General features: G+C 35.3%; 1 protein-coding gene across 1 annotated transcript in view; it reads left to right on the forward strand.

The window, feature by feature from the left end:
* The window catches only part of KCNT2 (potassium sodium-activated channel subfamily T member 2), a 156,213-nt gene that overhangs the window by 70,741 nt on the left and 69,179 nt on the right, over window positions 1–16,293 (forward strand). The window contains exons 10-12 of the mRNA XM_075038894.1: window positions 11,249–11,429; window positions 13,583–13,747; window positions 15,293–15,429. Coding sequence (XP_074894995.1) covers window positions 11,249–11,429; window positions 13,583–13,747; window positions 15,293–15,429 — 483 coding nt within the window. The remainder of the gene's footprint in view (window positions 1–11,248; window positions 11,430–13,582; window positions 13,748–15,292; window positions 15,430–16,293) is intronic.

Genomic DNA, 16,293 nt, shown 5'->3' on the forward strand with positions numbered 1-16,293 from the left:
TTCATGTATGCTGTTTTTTTTTAATAACAAATCATTATGAAATAAAGTAGCCAAAGCATACCATATGACTATTTAATTAAAAAAAAAAAAAGGAAGGATAAACTTTAAGTCACATTGTGGTTTCCATACGCCCTTTTGGATCTTCTACTACCCTTTTCATTGAACTTTCTAGTCATCATAAGCCTACAGGTAGTGTTCTAAATAGACAGAAACTGGACATCAGTGCAATTGTCTTGAGACTGCCCATACAGCCACCCATTTAACCAGCTTGATGGACACTACCCTTGTAAAGCAGCAACACAGTGTATGCTTCCATTTCCATTTTGCTCAGTGCTTGTTTGAACAATTGTTCTCTGTCTTAAGAATATCGTGGAGCATAGCAGCTAAATTGAGGACAAACTTATAGAAATGCAGATGCACAGGATTTACTGTCCAGCAAACCCCACTGGCAACCTGCAGAGGTATCTGTGTAATTATGGGTCAGATTTTTCTCCACTATTGCTTAGATTGCAGTCATTCTCCCATTTAAAAATCAGTCCATCCCTTGTCACTATCCTTCACAATCTCAAGAGTTTTCCACAAAAATAAGGAAGTACCCCAACACTGGAACAAGCTGGTGAGAGCTGAGAGGAATCAAAGATATGAAGCAAAACCGTTTCTGATGTTGGCAAGGAGACTGCATCTTTGACAGTATCTAGTGGCCTTTATTCTTTTCTGTACAGGTGACCTCACTGGCAAAGGTAACAACACTGACAACACCTGTGCATGTGAAAAAAGTTTAAATAATGCCATATTTGTGCACATAACAACAAAAATATTGAAGGGAAACACTCATAATGGTAACAGAGAAAAGACCATGATGAGTCAGTGATTTCACAGCACAGCTTGAGATGCAAGAAGTGTACACCACTGTCCCGATGTGATCTGACTACATCCATTTACCTTAAACACTCTTTCTAAATTTAAATTTTCCAGAAGGGAGAAGAATAGAAAGTTTCCCATTACCTAAACTCCTCTCCCATAAAGTTGTGTTTTAGCCAACATCCAGAGATGCAGAAAACAGATATGTCCATCTAACTTGTCACTTGGAGAACAAACCTGTCTGCTTGCTTCATTTTGTAAACATAAAGGGGTTACTGCATTTCAAAACAGCACAACTTTATAATTTAAATAGTATGCAGTGCTGTTATTTTCATGGATACTTTCAATTATTAAAAATACTAGAGAATGTGCTTATGTTCATTGTTCGGCATCTTGAACAATTATTCAAAATACCATTTTTACTTATAAAAACACACACATCTATGTAAAAAGTAAATAATAGTGCAATAATAAAATCCAAAATGGAGCAGATTACATCCTCATTTAAGTTGTCATAAAGCTTTTGCATTCACTGACCTATAAATACTCATCTGCAGAATGAACTCCTCATTGTAAGTGTAAACATTGTGCAATAGAAGGAACACAACAGATCTCTGTCTCTGTGTTCCTACATAATTGTAGCATTTCACAGTGGTCTTCATTTGGCCTTCTCAAAATGTTCAAGTCCATCGTGTTCCATCTGTCTCCTCTCCATATCTGCAAACCTCTCTCCTTTGTTCTCAGAAAGATTATATAAAGCACAGCAAGCAGCTGCCATGATAAACAGGTATTTCTCATCAGTTTCTAGCTTACATGTCTGTGTCTTCTATTTATTCACCCTTTAATCTTCCAAATGCGTATTCTATTGTTTTTCTCAAATAGTGCTTTTCTCCATTTTGGGTGCCTAATAAAAGAATCTGTAAGCTCAATAAAAATATGAAAAGCCATTTCTAATAAACAGAAATATTCCATTCTAGTAATATTTCATGAGTAGTTTTTCTTGCTTTGGTTATACATCACATACAAAAATATTATTATATGGAATAATCACTCTACAAGCTAGACTTGCAGGACCTGGAATGAGAAGGGTAGAATTTGTGAGGTAGACGGTGCTTCACAGGGGCCTCAGAGCCTAAGTTCTGGCTCAGGAAAAGTCAGCTTTCTGATACCAGTCTTAGTTATCTATGTCTTCTAACGGTGAAGATTGTCATCATTATACTGTTAGTCCTTTTAGATAATTGGTGATGAAAACAAATATGAATGAATGAAAATTTCTGGGGAAAAGATGAGCTTAATGCAGACAGTGAGGATTGACTGCAATAGCATATTAAAATATTGTGAGTGAGATATAAATAAGGCAAGCAGAAATCAGTTTCTTCCATGTCTACAAGTAAAATTCACTTCTGACAGAGCTTGGGTATAACTGCAACAGAATACATTTTTTATGGAAATTTAAGCTGGAAAGGAAGATTTCACCTGTGAGCTTTCCAAAGGGCTGCACCCCTTCTGCCTATGGTTAAGGTGGATAAGACAAGTGGAACCTGCTGTGAATCACTTGCAAGTTCTAGATCACTCCAGCCTGTATTTTCTATTGGTCTGAGTTTCATAGCAGGATAAGCAGTGCAGGAAAGACCATTCTTCCTGAATATTAATCACCTGTAAATTTCTGAGAAATTAATTTTTGTTTATGGTGTTACTAACAAGAAAATTTTGCAACTGGAGGAAGGTAATTTGGTTTGTCCTGAAGCAATTGTTTTAATAGCAGCAATGAGTGTTGCATTCAAAATGCAAACAAATGAGAGACTGTCAAGGGGATGTAAAAATGTATGGAAGTTCAAGGAAGATCCATGATGAATATCCTTGAGAATCAGATGAAAAGGCAAAATCTTATAAGGAGAGAATTTTGACCACCAGAACTGAAGGAAAACTAGGAGGAAAATTCCAAAATCCTATTCCACTAAAAGCCTGTCCTAAAAGGAAGGAACTAGGATAGGAGAAGTTTTCAGGTTTCAAGGCTAAGATAACTCAGAATGAATACTTAACAATAAAATTAAATCAATTTGTCATTAAATATGCTGTGACTTGAGTGACACTGACAATGAATAAAATCATTTTGTCAGTAGCTCATAGAGTATATCACAATGCTGTAACAGTTTTAAGGCTGTAAATCATCTAAGACCGATCCTGTCTCAAGTGTTTGTGAAATTCTGTGGAATCAACTCTTTTCCTAAACATTTATTTAGTTCCATGACCTAGCTTATATGGGTATCCAAAAATTTAGTAAACTAGATATCCAAATACACTGAAGCTAAGGTGGTTTACCATGGCACACAAGGAGCTGCATAAATGTAATAAGCTGCCATAAAGGAATATTGGTATCTGGGATTTTCCGGCCGTTGAAAGATACTACATGTTTCACTGAGGTCTGGAAACACTCTTACAGTAGGCAGCTTTGGTACAGAATACATGTGAACATTAGAGAGGATACTTCAAGGTCAGGAACTGCAGGATTGTTTACAACAAATAAATGTTTGTAATGAGACTGAAGTGTACCTAGGCTAGGATGGACACAGAGCTGATTCACCCTCCATCAGAGAAAGTCTGCTCTTGGACCACGACTAAGGTATGCAATTTGAATTATTATTACAGGTTATTTTAATGCAGGCATAGTATTTCAGGGGAGAATCTTTCCATACTGTTTTTATTTATTTTTCATTAAAAACCTGTTACTGCTCTCAGTAGAAGCAGGACACTGAATTAGACGAGCCTTTTGCCTAATCCAGTACGGATTTGGCCATTTTTTCTCTGTCAGTCCTTTTAGAAACTTTATCTCAAACCATCCAACTTGAGAATCTTTTTGCCTCTTCTTACCATCTCTCCATCACTATCATAAAGAGGAAAGAAACAGGATGTGGTTTTGGATTCACAGTCATAGAGAATGAATATGCAGCTAGATCTTCCATATCTCCAGTAGAAATCTAACCAATAATGATTACTTCCTTCAAAATGGAGCAAATAATAAAAAAGATAAATAGTGGTGCTTCCATAGTAGATATAACCTGATCTCAGAGTTTTAAAAGATTGAGTTTCCATTTCTTTATTACTATTAGCTTCTCTTAGCCAACCTTCTATGATTCAGAATTTTTTTTAAACAAATCTTATGATTAAAATCCAAGCTTAGTATGTTTAAAATCTGTCAAGTACTTAATTAAACAACTTACATAGTGGTAGTGGTACAATACCAGGCTTTGGAAATTGAATATAATTTTCCATGAGTTACCTCAAAACAAACTTAGGTTCAGACAGATATCCAAACACAGTCCTAGAGCTAGTTTGCGTTTTTTAGGTTTTCTTCATATTTATAAGTATTTTTATTACTTTTTGTTATTTATGCTAAGAGGATAACTGTGGACTGCATTCTGTCACTAGGAAATGAAATACATGTATACCTGGTCATAATCAATACCTCTGTCTCTAATTCCTATCCTGATTGTACACGCTGGGTTAGTTGTTTCTTACACATGTTTAACAAATATTTGGGTAATGAATATTTCAGTTGTTAATTCAATTTGATCAAGTGAGTGTAGGTAGTTTGCATAACAACTGTTACACTCTTGAAAGTGTTTCAGAACTATTGCAAGAAACATTAAGCATGATGTTCCAAAGCATAACATATTGGGTCTATTAAATTAGAAGTTTGCATTTGAATTTTCCAGCACAGCACATATAATTTCTGAATATTATAAATAGATTACATAATTGTTCTTCCTGAGAAAGTATAGGTATGTAATATTACCTAATACTTCAGTGCCCTGCAGGTGAAGAGTACCTGGTGGTTGAAGTACTGACTGCATGATTCTATTTCTTGAATAGTTACTGACTCCTTGAGTGAGCAGTCCAAAACCTCAGACTCCAGCAGGCTCTTGGCTGCAACAGTATTGATGCACCTAAGTTGGAATGCCAGGGTTTACTTTGTTTACCATCAAACCTCTGGGGCAGACTGAAAGCATACAAAAAAACAGATAGTTCTTTGGACTTACAGACTGACGTGCTCACAGACCTTTTTATGGAAATACACTGAGCTGCATGCTGCCCACAGTGGGACTCTGCTTCTGCAGTCTCAATGACCAGAGGTGTTTTATTGCAGCCCTTCTTCTTGTTTCACAAAACGCAGCAGCAGGAGTAGAAAGGTTCTAATTCAGTTTCAACAAATATTTAGATACAGTTGGTCATTTCATAATATCCTATTCTGCTTAACAAGATGTTCTGCAGTTTCTGGAAGTCACATGGCTTACTAGTGGAAGTTTATTTTTATAAGTTGAGCTTTTGCAACCGTTAGCTGCATAGAACATACTGGTCTTTGGGGAAGAAAAATGCTTATATTAGACTCTATAGGTAAGCAATAATGATATCATCAAACACTGTCATTTAGGATAAAGATACAAGTGGAATACAGAAAAAGGTGACTTGTCCAGCTGAAGAGAAATTCAGAATTCATTTCTGACATGGTGGGATTGCTGTGTAGTGAAAGGAAGAGTTCTGCACCCCTACCTCAGCTTGTATTCGCAGTCCCACAGAACTGAACAGCTTGATTCAAGGCCTGTTGAAGTAATCCGAGTCTTTCCCTTCACTACTATGATTCTGAAAAAAAAAGGGAGAGTGTTGTATGAAAATGTATGCCGGTCTCTGGAAATATTCTGGAAAAATAGAAAGATTTACATTGGACTGCTTGATGAAGTGGCAGTAGAGTTGCAAAAATATCTGAGATACTTGTCATAACGTTAATTTTCTCCTTGAATATTAAGAAGCCACAACGTCCAGCAGTATATTTTTTTCTGTCCAGTCAGTGAATACATTTCAGCAGGATCTACTGCATTTGTAGGATCATTTGTTACCAGCTAAGAATAGCAAGTATAGTTCTCTACTGTCTTACTTTAAGGACAGCATAACAACCTTCATCCTCATTCCAATCAGCATTTTTCCCTTATTCCTTTCACTGTCTTGTATGCAATTAATCATTTCAATGTCCTGAAATCAGTTATTCCCACAGCTTTAAAGCCTTCTGTATGGAATGAAAAGTGCAAATTGGAACTTCTCATTGTAATTCTTGAATTCAATACATTATACATGATATATTGCACTGGATTCTGTCATTTTAACATTTTGGAAACTGCATATTACTTAAACTAGTAATTTTTTTTTTCTATTTTAATGCTGTTTATAGAAAATTGCGTTTCAGAAAATAAATGTTTAGAAAAAAAGAGGTTTTATGAAAGACCTGAGAAAGCATCACAGGGTTTGGAAAAAAAATGAAGCATTTGTTTTTCAGCAGCTTCAAACCTCAGCTTCAGGGTGTTTGGACAGGATAGACACTTTACTATTGGTCAGAGTATTTTCTGATTGTCTTTCCAGTCATTTACTTGCTGTAGTTTCTGCTCATCCCTTGTTCTTTTGCTTTGTCTCTTCTTCATTATTTACACAAGAATCAGAGGTTCTATCAGAAAGCATTAGGTTTTTAGGTCATGGGTAAGGTGGTTAGCAAAACCTTCACCTTTTGTAGGACCAGACTACACAGCTCAGTATTGTTCATAGGAAAAAGGTAATTAAAATTCAGAGGACGTGTGGTATCATTCTGAAGTCAGCATACAATATTTCCATATGTAACTGATACAGTGAATGAAAAAAATACCTCTTTAATGTCACTCCAGTTATATTGGTATTCAACACAGAGTTTTGTGAAGTGTAAGTTGAGCATTTAATGATTCTTTGTATACTAATTCTACAAGCACTGAGAATTGCTTTTCCAATAATGTCTTACTTAATATGCAGAATTACTATATTTCTAAGTTATTTCAGATGTAACTTCTGTAGTATATAAGCACTGAGCCTGTACCACAAAATCTCACTGAACCCCATAAAATTAATCCCCCTTGATTTCAACATATTCATTAGGTAGTCCCTGTAGCTAGCTACTTAAAACACAACAAAGTAATTATACAAGTTGAAGCTCAAAGTTAAAGTCCAAAGAAAACAATGCTATTAGTTGCTACCCAATCCTGAAGACACCTAAGCATCTCTAACTTTTGGCTTCAGCTTCTGGTGCATTATTTTAGACCTCAAGAGGTTGTTCTGTAAACAATAAGTTTTCTCTAAAAGTGAAAATAAAAATGTAGAAATCAGATATATTTGGCAACACTGAAATGAAAATACAAACCAATATAAAATAGATTATAACTAAGAATAGTTAATGTAGAGTACTTGCAAATTGCTATCCAAATGGTTCTTATTAAGTCCATTTCTATGACATGCTACCACAGCATGACAAAAATCTGATTTAGTCTCAGGGGTTATTTTACTCTACAGTATTTATTTCTGTACTGCATGTGGAGATAGGTTATTAAGAAATAGTAGCTAGTTTTGGCACATAAAATAAGCAAACAAAGATTCCTGGAATTAGAAAGAAAACTTCCAGTAAAATCAAGATTGAACTCTCAAAAGTTCAAATGATACCTAAACTAAACATGATTAATCTTCAGAGATTACATGTTACTATCTTTACTTTTTGTTTTTCAAGTGCAGTGGTAGTAGAGTGTTTAAAATCACACTTCTGTTCTCCATAAGTTTGTAATAAAATTTCTGGTACTACTTTGCTTTAGCAGATCCATGGTTTGGGTTTCTGTGGGGTTTTTAGTAGTTCGAAATCTCCTTTCCATTAAACCAATTTTGTTTTGTTGCAACTGCTTACTTAGATCCACTATAAAAAGACAGCCTCACTGAATTTACAGTAAACCTAAAATTGGTATAGAAGGTGCTGGATTGGGCCCTATGTTTTAATTAGGTGGTTTTTGTGTATTTATTATGACAGTGGTTTATTCTCTCCACAAGAACAAGTTGGTGTAAGCATTGCCTTTGCTGAACATTCCTTCCTGCTTGAAATCCTTATGTTTGTCCAGGGATGACCAAGTAAATTATTGTTTCTTCATGGGATGAAAGAGGAGGAGGAAGCAAACAGGAACAAGGAGATAAAAATACCACCATAAAATATCAAAACAGCCAAAAGATGAAGTCCAAGTTACTACATATTTCATTATGTCAGGAAATAGGAGAAAGCATACAAGAACATATGCTGTCTGTATTGGTTCATGTAGCATTTATGCATATTTTAAAAATAATGCTTAACACTTAATTTACAAGAAAAAAGGAGGTTGATACTACAATTCATATAAAGAAGGTTATATTAAAAGATGTCAGTAAGTTGTGGGGAATGGAGTAACTAATCCATGTGGACTTGGCTTCATGGACAGCCAGTAACTCTCCACTGCACTCTCTATGCAGTGTAATCTGGTAGCCCAAATAGATAGCAACATGCTATAGATGCTGAGTAATGTTTCTTTAGAGGCACTGGTGGTGAGACTAAAGTATAATATTCTTGGGGGAGGAGTAAAAGAGGTAGTATTTCATTTGGTAATTAGACCCCCCCTAAAGTTGTCTCTTGAAAGTCGGGTTTTTCTGCAGTTTTGTGATCTCTGGCTCTAGTAAAAACAAAAGGCAGAGCAGCAAAACACCCAGTAAAATTAACACTTGGTAACCTAATTTTGGATTTATTGTTCCTTTGTTTTCAGGGTTAGGGCTTCAAGTACAATTTGGCAGAACTGCAGATGAGGTGCAAGTAATTTTGAGGAAAGAAATTAATTTGTTCAACAAGTTGTTAGAAGAGCTGAATTTCTTTTTCAGCAAAGAAGAAAGAGCTCCCATGTCTTACTGACTTTAATATTGTTCACTAAATGTGAGAAGCTTTGGCTCATGCCCACTGGGTTCAATGAGAAACAGCTTGAATCCGCAACATTTTGGATCAGGCACAAAATTATTTTGATGGCTTCAAGGAGTAGGAATATATAGGACTGTAAGTGAGTACAGCTGATAAAATGAAATCTTGGTCTCACTAAATAAAATGGGAATTTTACCATTCACTTAGAAAAGGCTGAAATGGTTCCTGATGTATTAACTTATTTCAGTTAAGCTAAAGTGTGATGGGGTGGGCTGGCTACGGAAGCTGATGAAGAAGAATAAAGATAAAGAAAATATCTCTTTTATCAAGACTTGAGTTTTCCTACCACCTAAGGTTTTACAAAAAGAACAAAAAGTGAAGAAACAGTTCTCATTTTTTGAAAATGTAAAAAAAGCATAGGGTATAAAATTTTTTTTACAGCTTAATCCATCCTGTCAGATACAAAGGGTAAACCTGACCCTTTTGCATATACAAACACCAAGCAATTTCACAGGCACCAACATCAGAAAAAATACATTTCTATCAATGATAGGATCATGCATTATGCTTCAATACAAACGCATCTGTGGATATTTAACACGCTTAGTGGAGTGCTGTAATAGTCCTGTTATGTGGGGGCCACATCACTGCCTCAATGTAATTGCTGCTTTCCTGGCCCTTGTGACCTTAATTCCTGAAGTCAAGGTTATGTGTTTTAGGGATGTACCCACAAGAGACAACTAAAGAGAAGAAAACGCACCACGGTGATCCGGAATAATAACAATGAAAAATTAAAAATCCATCACCATTCTGCTTTTAAAAGTACATATAACTTATATGACTAATGATATTAAAATAGCTTCTTTTTCTGTACTTGGATGCTTCTGCAGTATACTCTATTGTTTCAAATTAACACTGGAAAAACTTCCTTGTCTGAGACCAAAAGAAAGCTTCATTAGCATAATTCCTTACAGTCCTTCTGTTAATATTTTCAGGGACAAAAATATAATTCTCCTTTTTGTCAAAGAAAAAAAGAAAAAAAAAGAAAAAACTGGGAACATAGTGAAATTATGGAAGATCAAGATTACAACTCCAATGAAAAATATGTGACAAATTGAATAGAAATATAAAAGTATCAGTTCTTACTGAAGTATGAAACTTATGCAAACAATGGGGAAAAAAACTCCCACCCTTTTAAGAACATTTTGAGATGTGTGAAAACTACAAATGCTAGAACTGTGAAAAGGAAACTGGGAATTTGATCCATATGTTCTGGAAATGCTACTGCCCACAGCTAAATTATTTTTGGAGAACCAGAACAGAGAACAGAAGAACAACTGCTAAAGCTGTTATAAACACAGGGTCTCCCTGGTGATGCAAAGATCTTACCATGGCAGGTATTAATGAGTGACTATTACCATCTGGATACCATATATGAAGAAATCATCTTTGATATGTTCTAGAATAATTATTAAGGAATAATATATTATTTATCAATTATGTCTCTAATTCTCTGAGGAGAAATCATCCTGCTAACTCAAAGGTGAAAAAACACTATTCAGGGTGGTTCACATGTTGATTTTCTTCATATAGGTGAATGTAATTTAAAAGCCTGAACTGATCTAAGTAATCTTACTGTATTAGGGAAGATCATATTTTAAACTTGGGAAGCTCTTTATTATGGTATATTTTTTCAAAGTGAAATATTTTTAAAATCTGCAACATATGAAATAGCAGTAAGACCTGTGGACATATCCTGCTACAGCTTCTCAAAACCAAAACCACATCATGCTGATTACAAGAGAAATAATTACCAATTAACTTGGGCTACCATTTCCTTGTTCACAGGAATTTGTGACTGGAAGGAATGAATTTCATTTGTTCTGCTATCATAGACAGCCAAGGCTTATATTTCTATTCTGTACTTTTAGCAAGCAGAATCTTCATACCAGTTGGCATCTTCCACTTTCCACCTGAAGGCTGACCCCGGACACATTCCTCTGACAATTTGATAGCCTGCAATTCTCACATTCAGTTTATTCTAGACAGTCAGTACCCATTTGTACCAACATTATCCTTCTCGTATGCAACACGTACACTCATAACTAGTTCATGCTAGTAACTCTTGCCACAGAAAGGGATAGAGACCAACATAAAGAGCGATAGATTTAAAGAAAGCAGGATGTATATTTTCTTAGCCATACCAGCAAACTCTTCCTGAAAAAGTTACAAGATGTTTATAAAAAATTCTGAATGGTGGCAACTATATACCATCTGTTTTGTTCTGGTTTAGAAAGGAATTGCATGAATCCATGATGTTCTATATACCACCTCTCCCTCACAACAGCCACTGAGCGAAACCTAGCAACAAAGTTGTGACTATCCTGTTGAAATAATAAAAAAATTAGTTTCTTTTATAACAAATGATATTTGAAAATTATATTAATAACACACTTCTGGTTTGATACTAATTTTTTCTCTTCTTTGAAAAAATGTCTTTGCTAAGCTATTTATGAATTCTGGAAATAAATAGTTCTCTGTACATATAATCATCAAACTTGAACTGACCCTAAGTACAGTTTTTATTTTTCGTGTCTTTATTCATTCTTTTCTACATAGTATTTGTGGAATTCAGCATCTGGAACGAGCAGGAAACAGGTTGACTCTCTTTGACTCCCTTTATTTCTGCATAGTGACATTTTCCACTGTGGGCTTTGGGGATGTTACACCCAAGATATGGCCTTCAAAGCTGCTTGTTGTCATTATGATCTGTGTTGCTCTTGTGGTGTTGCCCATACAGGTAAATGTGGATTTTTCTTCTCTTTAGAATTGTTTTTAAAACAAAAGAGTAATAAGTGAAATATTTTATTGTTACTGTTATTGCATATAAAATGTCAGAAAAAATAACCCTGTTCTATACCTCCTATTCTGGGTTTTTTTCCTTCCTTTTTCCTTTGTCTGTTCTCCTATAGTCTAGATTTATACTAAAAAACCCAGAGCACTAATAACAGTTTTCAAATGCTGGTGAAAGCTTTCTGTTCCTGTCATGTACCACAGAACCCTTCCTTCATCCTGAGATACGGGTTTGTTATTAAAGGAGCAATTTAAAAAAACCAAACAACAGTAGCCAGCACTTTCTTTATGAGTATAGCTTTTCCTCTGCAGGCTCTCCCTGTTTCTAATCTTGGTTCTCTCTGCTTCCTCTCTTACTCTTACAGCTCAGTGCTAAGTTGAAAAAAATCTCATTAAATCTGCAACTCAAGCAAATTGAGTTCACAGCTGTGTATGTCGGTACGCACACAAACAGAGCCAACAGCACAGTTAGGAATTTTTAATGCCTACTTAAATTTAGAACTAACAGTTTCAACAGGAGAAGGCTGATTTATGAAAATCCAAGTATTTCAAGGAATCAATCAATTTCATTAAATTGGTACCAGATATTTCCCAGCTCATTAGGTGAGGCTTTATGACAGAAACCCTGAGATTACATGGGAAGCCCTGTCAAGATGTTAACTGTTCCACACTTGGTGATCACCCAGACCTCATGCCACAAAAAGGGTATGTGGGGAGACATTGTGAATGCTTATCAAAGCTTATAGCAGACCTGCTAGACCATGAAGCTCCGGACTTTCTCACGCAGCCATAGTTTCCAGACTCTGCTTCTTTGACAGTGAACTAAAGCTCACTGTGAGCAGACAACACAGAAACCCTGAGAGATTGGAAGCTCAAGCTTTCAGCATTAATTTCCTTGAAATTATTTGAACATTTTAATTATACCTAAATATTTAATGTCTGCATACACAGACATATGCACTAACACAATTATATTCCCACTCAGTGGAGATTTAGTAAAATATATGTTCTATTGAAAACTAAAATATGCTTTGTTTAAGAAATTTGGAATTTCCTAGGAAATAGAAATTTCATCTTTCAGGTAGTTCTGATACACACTTGAGGCATAAGAGCTGTGTTACAAGTAAATAACCTGGAATCTACTGCCCTTTCACATAAATTTACCTATTATTAGCTATTTTATTTTATAGCTTTGTAGTGATAATGGGGCTTCATATAGTCTTCCATACACAGAATGTGGGATGCATTCTCTCCTGAGCTTTTGTACTGCTATGATATGAAATCATTTATTATTCATGATTCAGTCTCTCCATCAGTTGAATGTGAATGAGAAAAAGCAGCTATCACACAGATATATAGTTAAATTGAACTCAGTCTTAAATGCTTATTATTTACAAGAAACTGCAAAATGGTGTTTGTATGTTTTATTACAGATTGTTACAGTCTTCTCTTTAGTATAAAGGATTCACACTAGTAGAGGAATGTTTACGGTTAGCCTGCATATGTTGTTCAGCTGGCAAAGGCAAATTTGCTGCATTAACAGCTGCTGTGTATTTAAGTTGTATCTAAATTTAAAAGACAGATAAGAGAGTGTACAGAAGGTCACCTTCAGAACATTATAAAGTCTCTGAGAAGAGTAAGTACTCTGCCCAAAGTAAGTAAAGTGGTGCTTCTATCCAAATATCTATACTCACAGTATGCACTTACGTGTGTGAAAATTTAACCTTTCAATTGAGAGAAGCATTTATGTCATATGGCATTGGAAAAAGTGAGCTCAGAAGTATGAAATTCATAAAGGAAATACGGTACAGCCTTCATTCTTTTCTAAAATCTTGAGATTTCCTGTAATCTCATGATATGTTAATGGATTTACCCTGCTATTTGTGTGTGGTAGAGACTAGCTCTGCTGCCGTGTTTTTCAATCACCCTATTAATCTCACCCACTTACTAGAGAACTTTTTATGAAGAAAAAACCAATGTGGGCTAAGGGCAGCTTTTCACAAAGGCATGAGATGAATGATGCAACATTGGTAAGTCATGATACAGTTGTACTGCACATCTGCTTGTCTGTATTTCACTGACAATTGGCATCTCTTGCAGTTTGAACAGCTGGCATATTTGTGGATGGAGAGACAAAAGTCTGGTGGTAACTACAGTCGACACAGAGCTCAGACAGAAAAACATGTTGTGCTGTGTGTTAGCTCTCTGAAGATTGACTTACTTATGGATTTCTTAAATGAATTCTATGCTCACCCCAGATTGCAGGTACTTACAGTGGTAAAAAAAAAAAACAAAAACAAAACATTTTTTACAGACAGCCTTCTGAACTGGTCTTTAATATGTAAAACTAAATTTGGGAATAGCTGACTGAATTGGGAATCTATAATTGCAATAAGAAGCTGAGATACAGTATGGAGACATTAATTTTAAATTGAGATAAATAGACTAGATGGATAGAATTACTGTCTTGTTGAATTATGCCAGTCCTTTTAGAAACAGATATTTCCATGCAAATTCCTTATATTCTACCCCAAAATAGAAAAGAATGAAAACTACTCAAATTATTTTTCCTGTTGTTTTGGGACTGGATCCAAAACTCCTCACAAGTCAAAGCATCTTTTGGTTTTCATATTTTGCTTTGTTTTTTGCCAGTGTTAGGAAGATTAGATCCTTTTGGAATTATTGAAACTAAGAAATAAATAGACATGCTTTAAAAGACAAAGACCTTGAAAGATTACACATGAGATTTTCTTAGTGTACACATATTCCCTAGCTAATGCAAACATGTTATATGAATTGTTTTGATCATCTAAAAGCTTTTTTTTATGTGAGATAGCAATTTGGATTCCTTATCATTAGCTTTTCTACAGACCATTTCTTTTACTAAATCTCCTCTATGTCTTTTACTAAGTTACCTGTGGTACCATGCTTCATTAACTAGTGAAAAAAAAATCACAAAAATAGAAGCCTCAAATTGCTGAGCAGCAATTTGACAAATCTCAAATCCAAAATATTGCCCAAAATAATTAGCTAGTAAGAGGCATAAGCAAATGCACAAAGAAATCCAGTTCTTTATAGATGCAAACACAAATTGAAATCCAAAATTTAGTTAACTAGCCTGAAGAATGAATCAAGCTCTGTGATACACTGGAGACAATGAAGAAATGTCCTTATAGTATTTATGTAGCCTAAAAGAGCTTATATACGTTCCCTTCACAATTGAAATGGGAAGCTGAAGGATACAGATGATACACTAGATCCAATGCACTAAGCTTTCTGCAAAAGTCTGTGTGTGCTAAGGAAGACTTCTCTGACGAGCGTGTCCTAAGGTCTCAAGTCTCTCCTCTCACATTCCATTTTTCTCTTCTTTTCCTATGTACACACGTGTATACTTCAGAGCAACCTTACTTTTCCTAACAAGGATGGATCTGCCCATTAATGTAGAGGAGTCAGTTTGGGGGAAGACAATTCCATTTCGGTTGTTGAAAACTTCCTACATTTTCCGGCTAGAATGACAGAAGTGTAAATTGTCTCTAAAAAAATTTATGCTCATATGGAAACAAAAATGTTTCTAAATGGACTTCCGTTGCTGCCTGGGAGTCTTTTGTGACCAGTTGACAACTGTCCAGCCATATTTATTAAAGAATTCAAGATTTTAAACACATGTATTCCAATAACTTTTGTGAATTAAATTTGAGAATTATCAGAGACATTTTTGACATCCTGAGTCTCTGTTGACTCATTCTCTAGTAACAATAAATGGTAATGTAAAAAAAATAACATGACTATTCCCCCTTATGTTTTTGACAGGACTATTATGTCGTTATTTTGTGTCCTACTGAGATGGATGCTCAGGTCCGAAGGGTGTTACAGATCCCAATGTGGTCCCAAAGAGTTATCTATCTGCAAGGCTCAGCACTAAAAGATCAAGACCTGTTGAGAGCTAAGTAGGCAAATATTGTCCAGTTTTGGTTTTTCCTTTTGTTTCACTCATACTGTTTGATAAGTAAATTTGAGAAACAACAAAAGCTGTGCTAGAAGGAAGGCATGTGTATTTAGAAAGCAAGGCTCTTTGCTATAATGTGTTTTTCTTAATATCTGAAATTTTTCAAGGAACAAATATTTGTCAGCTCTTTCATTTGACCAAATTTTTCTTCACTATCTTTTCTGTCTCAGTTTTTAAAGGTGTCAAGACAGAGTGCCTGTGATTTCTTCTGAAAAAGCAGCACAGAAAATTCCAAAACTGCCAGCAATGCTAGAATTTGTTTCTGTTTTCCTGACCAACTGAAGGGGAGAAAAGTAAACAAAAATAATTATTGCCCTTTGAACCCATTGCACAGTTTTATTTTCTTCCTAAGTTCAGCCTGGTAGTATAAGCAACTACTCTACTATACCTCCATACACTCTTCTTTCAGGGCTTTCCTCTTACCACATAGTTCCACCACTTCTAAAATTCTCTCTGCCTGTTAATAGTGAATGATATTAATCAAAACACATCAGTCAAACACAGTTCCTCAACATCCCCCCACCATTGATTGTTCAATCACTTGAAGGTGTGAAGGAATTCACAGTGGAATTCACGTAGGAGGATCTTCTCTTTAAACTTTCCAAAAAGAGAGAAAGGTGCTTCTTAGCAAATAACTGATTTAACTTATCTGCATTAATCTTTATAAGAACTTATTCAGCAACTAATATAGATATCTAAAATGAAGCCAATACCTCTCTGAGTATTTGTGTCATTCAGCCTTCTTTACCCCAGGGGAGTTATTTCCAAGAATCTAATCTGTGAGAAGTCTAGCCAGCAGTGTTAA

The sequence above is a fragment of the Buteo buteo genome, chromosome 10 (assembly GCF_964188355.1).
Source record: "Buteo buteo chromosome 10, bButBut1.hap1.1, whole genome shotgun sequence".
In the NCBI taxonomy this organism is placed as follows: Eukaryota; Metazoa; Chordata; class Aves; order Accipitriformes; family Accipitridae; genus Buteo; species Buteo buteo.